Source organism: Aspergillus pseudonomiae, assembly GCF_009193645.1.
Source record: "Aspergillus pseudonomiae strain CBS 119388 unplaced genomic scaffold BDV37scaffold_74, whole genome shotgun sequence".
Classification (NCBI taxonomy): Eukaryota; Fungi; Ascomycota; class Eurotiomycetes; order Eurotiales; family Aspergillaceae; genus Aspergillus; species Aspergillus pseudonomiae.
In genome coordinates, this window is record NW_022476066.1 from 25,907 (window position 1) to 35,526 (window position 9,620).

The 9,620-nt window shown below is 47.5% G+C and overlaps 1 protein-coding gene across 1 annotated transcript; it reads right to left on the reverse strand.

Annotated features, from left to right (window-relative positions):
* Positions 1 to 373: 373 nt before the first annotated feature.
* ags2 (alpha-1,3-glucan synthase Ags2) lies at positions 374 to 7,850 on the reverse strand (the record flags this gene model as incomplete). Its single annotated transcript, XM_032090174.1, has 6 exons — positions 374 to 422; positions 482 to 992; positions 1,050 to 1,255; positions 1,306 to 7,194; positions 7,249 to 7,424; positions 7,497 to 7,850. The coding sequence occupies 6 exons, from the start codon at positions 7,848 to 7,850 to the stop codon at positions 374 to 376; spliced, it is 7,185 nt and encodes a 2,394-aa protein (XP_031938024.1).
* Positions 7,851 to 9,620: the final 1,770 nt, after the last annotated feature.

The window sequence follows — 9,620 nt, forward strand, 5'->3', positions numbered from 1 at the left end:
CAGTGAAATCGTCTCTCCCCCCTCCACAGATGATACGGGAGGGCGGTATATAAAGTGAGAGTGATAAAAAAAAAAAAGGGAAAGAAACATAAATACCTCCTCATCGGACGTCAGACATAGAATGTTTAATGTACAAGAACCCCGGTTGCTTTTTCTGTGTTCCTCCTCTTGCTTCTATGGGGTCCCCCGCTTTCTGGCGCTGTGAGAATACTTTTTTTTTGCGGCTTTTCTGGGAGTCTATTGAGTTATTTGGAGCCCGTGCCGTGCCGTGGCTTCATGTGTGTAGCTGTCAGGTGTATATTATATTGGTTGTATACGGAGAGTTGAGGGGGTGGTTGAGTGTCGGGTGCAAAACATGGTTATTAGTAATGATTTAGGGCTTGGTGAGTTGCTCTTTCCGGAAGAATAGGAGGAATCCGGCGCTGGGTTTTGTTAGCAACCTGCTTGTATGAAATGGAGTGTGGATGTATTGATGACTTACCAGATCAACAGCTGGAAGAACAAGGCGATCCAGAACCAAGCGTTTGCGACGGAACTGCCACCGGCAGTCACATCCGGCGAGATTGGTCCGGGGCCGATGTTGTTTGGAGCACATGCTCGGGCAACGATTGTTGCGATGGAGCCCAGTACTTGGGATGCAAGCAGGGTGAAGGCGATGTGTACTCGTGTGAGGGTCTGGAGAAGAATCATGCCGAAGCCGAGGCCCTGTAGGGCATCAAGAATACCGAGCCAGAGCCATAAACTTCGTGATGCGAGTGCTCCGCTAACAGAACTGCCAGCCCAGGGAAGGAAGAGACCCATTCCAGAGACACCCCACCATATCTGGGCCCAACGTGGAGCTCCCAGACCACATGCAAATACAGGTAGAATCCAGCTATGGCGCTTGGAGAGGTATCCAAACATGGTTAACACTGCTACCCAGATGACGCCGAAGAAGACAATGACGAGGATGCCGACTTGCCAGGCTTCAGCATGGTTTGAGCTCCAAAGGACTGTATGAGGCACGACAAGTTAGCGGTTTCTACAGAGTATGGGGCTAGTGTACTTACAGCCCCAGTTCCGTCCATAAGGTGCGCTGAGGAAGAAGTTCTGCAAGATGACTACCACGAAGTTCCACAGAACGATCTTGCGCCGGAAGACGGATTTGTAGAATGATGGAACTTTTCCAGGTGACTGGCGGTAGTAATTTGGCAGGCCGAAGAAGATGATCAGACCAATGGCCCAGAGGAATGCAGCGATTGGCATGCAGATTGCTCTAGAATAGGCTATTAGCAATTGTAATCATAATGATAAGGGTCTACGTACGTCATTTTCCAGGAGTTGACGATGCCGCCGTTGACGTTGGTAACTCCATTGGCGGCAGCACTGGAGATTGTCGTTCCCCAGTACCACAGCCCAATAACATATGCTTGCTGAGTACCTTGGATGAGGCATGCGCGGAAAACCCAGTCTTTAACCTGAACACCGCTTTCATCGCCAAAATTGAGAGCGAAGAACAGTGATCCACTAGAAGAAGCGGCGGCATAAACACCACTTCCCACATTCTGGATCCATCCACGAGCGAAGCCATTCGACTCAAAGTGTGCTAATCCAATGATGACAAATGATGCGCCGTATAAGAACCAAGGTATGGAAAGGACAAACACCGACTTGAAGAAGCGGAAGAAAAACCACCAGATAATAGAAGTGACAAGGTATACTGTCGCAATACCATAGAGCTTCTCAGCCGTCTGGCCGTTTTCACCAGCAAGCAGGGTAATTTGGTATGAGTTAGCTGCAATAATCTGACCGAGACCAAGGAAAAACGAATACACAGGCCAGCCAAAGATTCGAATTTGCATCCACTTCTTTAGGCCCGAGGGGGGGACATAGTCTCGCCCCAGAAGGAACTCATCCTTTTCTGCGCGTGGATCGCTACCGCTTTCATTTGAGCCCAGATCCTCGTGGGATATTGAGCTCATATGTGTGTTGTTTTCGCCCTTGGTCTGGAAAATCGAAGAAGCAGGAGATTGATTGCGCCCCAATCTTGCGTTTCTGAACTTGTCGAACCACTTCTTTTCGCTCTTCATTAGATACTCCTCTATACAAAGCTGGGATTCGGAGTTAGATCCGTTAAGCTTCTCAAGTCTCTGATCAAACACTCGATAGTATTCGCCAGTACCGTCTGTGAAAAATGGATCGACTTTCTGCAATTTATAGTCTTTCTTTTCACCGACGACAGAGTCAACAGAAAGAACGGATGCGCTACTGAGTCGATTCCCAGGTTGAGCCCACGGTGGCCTTCCAGATGCTATGCCTTCTTCAAAGTAAGAGTTTGTAGGAGATGCAAGCGACCTCGGAGCATTGCGTTGATGACGTCCTTCATCTGCTTGCTCCCTCGTAATTGTAACTTCTTCGTCTCCGCGGAAATAATCGTCATCACTGCTTTCTTCGGTTGCTGTTCCACTCTCCTCGTTGCCCATTTGGCTTCTTCTTTTGAGCCGACGACCACGGAGGTTAATATGTCCTGGTCCAGCCCGGAATCCAAGTGACAGTTGCCGACCAAGGCTCAACCTAGGCTCGTCGTTACCTCCAGGGCTTGGGTCACGGCTGTATACAATTGTGTTGCGCTGCTGTGGCCCATATGCACTGTCGCGGTTGACGCTGATATTCGAGTAACTGCCTTCCCGTGAGTGTGCGATTGGAGGTGTCTGCATCCCCGTTGGGGTCGTTGTACCAGTCGATGCAATCGTAGGCGTCATCATTCCACTTGGAGTTATTATTCCACTTGGTGTATTATAACCAGAAGGCGAGAGAGGCCCGCCGTTCGATTTTGCCTGTACCTTGCTGTGAATCCGCATAGCAGTTGTCTGCAAAATCTCCAGATCTTCCACCCATTGAGCAACAGGGAAACGCTGCTTTGCGGAGCGTGCACGCATCTTTGCACGAACTTGGGGCTTTGAGTTAAGTGCGCTTCCAATCGCAAGCTTGAACTGCTGCAAGAGGTGGGAAGTTGTTGTGGACTCAATATTGTACCACCAACCTGGCATCTGGCCGAGGCCACCAACACGAGCGCCAATACCAAGGGCGCCCTTCCGGCCAAACTCAACAGCAACAAGACCAAAAGGTTCATCACGAGATGGTATCAGGGCGAATTCAGCGCCAGAGAAGATATACGCTGGAAGTGCAGTAAACTCAGGCTTTGAGAAGACACGCCCAGGATACAACCTCATCATATGATCGAGCTTAAGCGCAGCAAATTTACCATAAAGATCAATAACCGGACCAACACAGATAAGCTGGACATTAGGACGTGCTTCCAGAACGGCAGGCATAACATCAGCAATAAGATCCACACCCTTCTGCATAGACCATCTTCCAACAAACACCAACAGGTCGGCATCGGGGTTTTGATCCAAGCCCGCCCATTCCTGCGCTTGACGCTTCAGCTCTCCTCTGCTCGCCTCGTAGTTCGGGTCAACCTGAATCTCGCTATCCTTCGGCAACTCCTTGTTCCATTCACCAGTGTCCGAAGGGTCCGGGTTCGGTAAATTCCCAACCTTCTTCAGACCCCAAAAGATAGGATACCGGGCATAAGAACGTTTACCATATTTCCGAGAAACGCCCACCGCACCAAACCCTTGTTGATGCAAGCGGAGGTAGCTTGCTCCAGCATGAAGCATGTTAAATACTTCACCAAACTGGACGTAGCGCTTTGCAGTGTCAAGATCAAGGTTGAAAACAGAACAGACTTCATCCCTCTCCTTCTGGGTGCGCATCGGCCACAGGCCTTGGAACTCGGCATTGTGGAGCGACAAACAAACAGGAACCGTTTGAGGCAGGAGATAAAGCGGGGCAATGGATCCGTGGTAGTCGTTGATGTGGTAAAGATCGATTGGGAAACGTCTGATTGCTTGTGCAATGCACTGGTTCCAAGCTGAATAGTAGATTGCGCTGTCCAAATCGTCCATTCGAGCGGGATATGGCTCAGATTGGGTTTGTTGGCGAAAAACAGGAGCATCTAGAAGGACATATCTGATATTATTCAAGACGTGATACTGCACCTTCACCTCGTAGGAATTTCCGAGGACTGTCACGAACATGGGCTCAGCTGGCTGATCGACAGGGTAGTCAATTCCGCCTACGCATGGAACAACCCAAATTAGATCCTGCTGTCCAAGGTGTTTGCCCATCAGCTGGGCCATAACACCCAGACCGCCGATTTTAATCTTAATGGCCCAGTCCTCAATGTCATATTCCATGGTGGCAATCAAGGTCGTCCGTCTTCGTGAAGCTACTGTTCCAAACGCAGGTGTACTCTGCAAGAATCCAGACTTATTCGCAAGTCGCGTGAAAGGATTGATCGATCCACCGCTTCCGTCCGGGTTTGATTTCCGTCTGAATGCCAAGGGGAGGATTGATTTCTTTTCGCTGACTCCCACTTGGTTGAATTTGACTTGGTAGAAGGATTTCACAAAGACATAGACACAAGCGACGGCTGTGATGAGGGGAACAAACCAGAGGAGGAAGTACACAACCATCTGGATAGCCCTTGAACCCGTTGGCAGAAGATGAACACGCAGAGTTCCGTCGTCAACACCAAGATTCCACGCCAAGTATGGAGATGGAGGGATATCCGTGATGTTTACCACCGTAGAACTAAGCGACGAAGGGGGCATACGGTCCAACACTCCATCATCATCTATATCACCGAATACGTAGCTCTGGTCTGGTTGACCGTCTGGATTCATTCCCCAAACATTGAACTGTCCTTGCGCTGGGAACTCAGCCATAAATCTGAACTTCCAAAGACCATCACTGTCTTGCGTCGCAACGTTGTCCAAGCCGGCATCGTATCCATATTGGTTGAACGGCCCGTTGAAGAATAAATGGGGAAAGCGTCGTGGGCGATCATATCCAGAGTCGCCTTCTTGGGCGTAGTCACTGCTGCCAGTTAACTTATTCCAATATTCGACTCGCACGTGCTTCCCTTGCCACTTTTGCTTGTCCGTTCCACTCCAGGGCAATTCCTCAATGGTATCATTTCCTCCGTGGTAGTCTTTCCAGTCAGAGAATGAGGAACCAAAGTTTGTTGAGTAACGGTATTTATTTGCGCCTGCTGCACGATGTTGAATGTAGAGCGTGCCATTGTCATATTGGTTCAACAAGGAGGTCGAATAGTTCGCAGAGGTGAATACCAATGGATTGTCCCTTTGGCCCACTCGGATCAAGAAGTGATCAGTTGCCTGGGTAGAAGTATGCCCGTCCAAACTAGTGGCATTTTTGACGGTCAAGCGATGAATGCCGTTGTAAACACCACTCAACTTCGCTGTCCAGACCCAGGCGTTGGGGATTTGACCAGTCCACTTCGGATCATTACCCTTCACATCTTTGCAGCTAACACTGCTGTTGCTAATAGAAGGCGTCTTGCCAGCTTCAGTACTGGATTCGAATGAAATGGATTTCGTAACCTGATCGCAGTCCATCTTGGTGGAAAAGTAAATGCTAACATCGATGTCTTCTGAATCATTAGGCCCGACTTTAGAAATCTGCGGCACATCGTGACCAGGCTCAAATTGGGTGATCATGGGACGAGGTTTAACAAAGTTAGCCTTTGGAACATAAGCTCTGAATTCGAAAGGTTTCATTTTCAGGCTATCCAGACACCCGTTGGTTGCATTGGTGCCATTCAGGTGAAGTGATTTCGGGCCATCTTTCAGCTTGAGTTCATCGTGCGGGTAGAAGAGATTAACAACAGTGGTTCCTGTAGTAAATGGAGAGATTAAGGCCGAATCATTACTCCCACAATCAAAGTTGTATTCCACGGTCTTGTTGTCGTTTTGATAGACCAGCCACACGGGTTCGTTGTTGCCGCTTAAATCTTGAATGTTCGAGACGACATCTCGCATAACTGACCAGACACCGACTTCAGTTGCCGTGCCATTCGAACCCGGGTATTGGATCTCATGAGTCTGTTTTGACAATTTGACAACCGAGTATCCATCATTCAATACCGGGAAGTCCTGTCGCATTTGAAACATATGTTTGATGATATTGTGGAGAGGATGAGAGGGATCCCGATGATCATAAGCAACAGCTTCATCGTGGCATCCTTCCCTACCTGCGCTGATTGGCCAGTTGTAGTATTGCGACGAACCAAGGGAATAGCATCCGTGTGTTTTCCATGCGGTGGAGGGAGACATTGCTTGACGGCCATATATATAGTTATCCGCAGTGGAGTCTAGGATATAGAAGGCTTGCTCTTCTCCCCACAGCAAAATTGGGATGCCTGGAAGATGCAGTGTGGTGATAAAGTGACCCAAAAGCTGTCTCTCGACTCCCATCTCAATGGCGGGCCAACGGAAAACATCTTGGTTCGTAGTACCATACATATGCCGGGGATCGAATTTACCAGTGTTAGCATTGATCATATCGTTGCTCAATACCATGATATTCCAAGAGTCCGTCCAGTCCAAAGGCGTGTCATAACCCGCAGCCAGGTTGCCATCCATACCTAGGAATCGAGTGAGAGTACGGTACACCGAATAATGGAAAGCAGCTGAATCTAGAGCTTGCAGACCGTCATCGCGTAAGAAGTACTGGTGATCTGATGAGTTTGTCATGTTCATCGAAGCCAGGGAGGAGTCTGGGTATTGGTTAGGCTGTCTTCCACGTCCGAGGTAGATAGAACCAAAATTATTTCCACCAGTGATTTCTCCGGGAAGAAAGAAGTTATCCTTTCCAACACTGCGAGCGCACTCTCTATAAGCATGGGACATATCACCGAGAGCATCCACTGTGGCCTGCGTCGCTTTATCGTAGCGGAAGCCATCAATATCAAGGGCCTTTATAATCATACATGAGTGTCGGATAAGTCTCTCTTTAACGCTAGGGTGCCATTCACGTAGACGATCCTGGACTGAAGCGAATTTGGCCAACTGACGCTCCCAGTCTGGGTAGACTCCGAAAGCTTCCCTGTCACCGTACTGGTCGAAATCACTGTTATAGCACCCGACTAGCTCATCTGTGACATCTTTATCGACTGGATAACCAGTCTCGTTCCAGAATCGAGGGTATTCACAAGTGTTGTTGTACTCATTGTCAAAGCGGAAGTCGACATACTGACGTTCGGATTTCCACAATGCTTTGTGCTCCTTGACTGAGAAAGGGGTGGTAGTATTTAAATACCCTTCAAATCCAATCAGATCGCCCATGCTGGTTTCATGTCAGCTCTGGAATGTAGTAACTTAGGCGAGGGTGGCATCTTACGTTGCGATAGTATTGTCAAAGAGGACATACATGTCCCGCTTATGGATCTCAGTGATCGCGTCTCTCCAGGTTTGAATTGTACCATAATGTTGATCAAGTAGAGTAGTATCCAAAATCGAGTAACCGTCTGAACCCCATGGCTGATTCATCAGTATAGTACCAGCCAAATAAATGCCCTGCAGAGGTCAGTCAGTCATATGATATATATACCAGTAGCAAGGAACAACACGGAATACGTTGTCACGAACCTTTATTCCCATTCCTTGTAAATAGTCTAGTGTATCAACCAAGCCAGCTGCATCACCACCGTGACGCATTTGATTTGAGTTAAGGTCATGTTCAAAAAGTGACCCGTTGATGTTATCATTAGTTGGATCACCATTGACAAACCGGTCAATGAACAGGGTGTAGAAGGGGAAACGCCAGCTTTTTGGAGAGGGATGAAATTTATGACCCTTCCATTCCGCGTGAGTATATTCTGCCGGGTTGGTCGTATCCTTGTTCACATTCAAGTTATAATCGACCAGGGACTCATCGTACGGCCACCCTGCTGCTGTTGCTGCGAGCAACGCAAGCAACGAGCCAGTGAATCCCCACTTCATTGCCAACGGCCACCAAGTTGAGCCGCTCACCAACCTCTTCTTGAGACAGCCGGCATGTGCTTAAAGAAAACTAACGAACGCTGGAAACAAACGTGATTAATAAGGGTTAGTTGAGGGGGGGATGCTGAGTGACAAACTTCTTCCAAATGAAATGCTGCCTTTCTCTTCCTCCTGTATGTGTCTTGACACCCGGAAAGAAAATCCCTCCAGAGGGGTTTGATAGGTAATAGTATACCGGGCAGGGAAAGGCAGAGGCCGGAGGAAAATCTGTGGCGGCAGTGAAGTGGCAATGAAATAGAGAGCAGAAGGGAAGAGAGGAAATAAAAGGAAGAAGAAAAGAATATATGCGAAGACTTTTGTCCGAAGTCTTGCAGGATGGAGTCAGAGTGAACGATTAGGACCGAGCAACATTAACTCTATTATACAGATAGACAGATGGGTCAACGAAGGCCTGATATTAGCTCAACAAGAAAATCAACCGATGATCTCTCACAGCCAGCTCACGATGCTCCAGCTCAGACAAAACTAAAAAATAATATTAAAAAAAAACAGAAATAGAGGTCAGACATGTAGTTCGCCGGCCCGCGAGAAGACAGACAGGCATATGGAGACACTTGTGCGTATGCAGTGGAGATTGAGGCCTCCCTTTCAAGTTCAGCCACACATGTTATCCGTGTTCTCTCAGGCCTCAATCATTCGCTGGCCGAGAGTAGTAACTCAGTAAAGTCATTGCCCTTAATGGAAGTGTGGGAGGGGCGAACTCCTGTACCGAGGAAGGCCACACTACTATGCAACTACTATACATACTGCGCATCATGTACGTCCTACTGTACCTCTAACGCAATACTATTTACAGTACGAGTGGATCCAGTGGGTCCGGGTTAATTCCTTGTCATTCTGGTCGGTTATCACTAGTGGCATGGGGTCAACGTTGATCCTAACGAAGTCTTTTCCACCTATCTGATATATCAAAAGGCTCACGTTTAATGGTGTCAGCGAGTGACCTCCTTCTGGAATCCCAAACTACCTGAGATATAATGCTTACCAATACTTTGCCCTTCTCCAACGCGAATGGATCATGCAGGATTCTATGCATAATTCAAATAGTGCGATTGATAGCATATGCCGCTCAATGCCCTGTCTTGCTCTTGGTAATACATAGATTTGGACGTGAGGTTGTATGCACAACCCACTTCTTAGCTGACCACCATAATCAGAATACAAGGTGCAAAGCCAGGAATAGTAATTAATCTGACTTCTAATGGAGCCTTATCTTGGTTGGTGGTGTTATTTTTACGTGAAGCGAGCGGCAAGGTGGTGGATTCACGCGGCGATATAATAAAGATACTCCACGAGGTGCTCACCGAAAGCGAAAAAAGAAAATACAAGACAAAATACCTAAAGAAAAAACAGAGAAATTAAAATAGAGAAGAAAATAACACCCTTATCGCGTTGAACTTTGGTATCTTCCGTATTCGAAACTTGTTGACGCAACGGCTTACTGGTAAGGACATAACAGCAACTACACTAAGTTGAAGATAATTCTGCAGCACACTTAACCTGCTTTGAGCATTGATAACAGAGTCACTGATGATTCTGGAGCCAATAATTGCTATTGGATCTTTTATTTTCTGCAACCACAACTAGGCCTGATAACAATGAATATCAAAGCGAAATCCAAATTCATATTATTAGCATTGATAAAGCCATGTAGAACTGAGAACGCGACACGATGTCGTAATTTTATTTTATTATTATTATTTTTTTTTT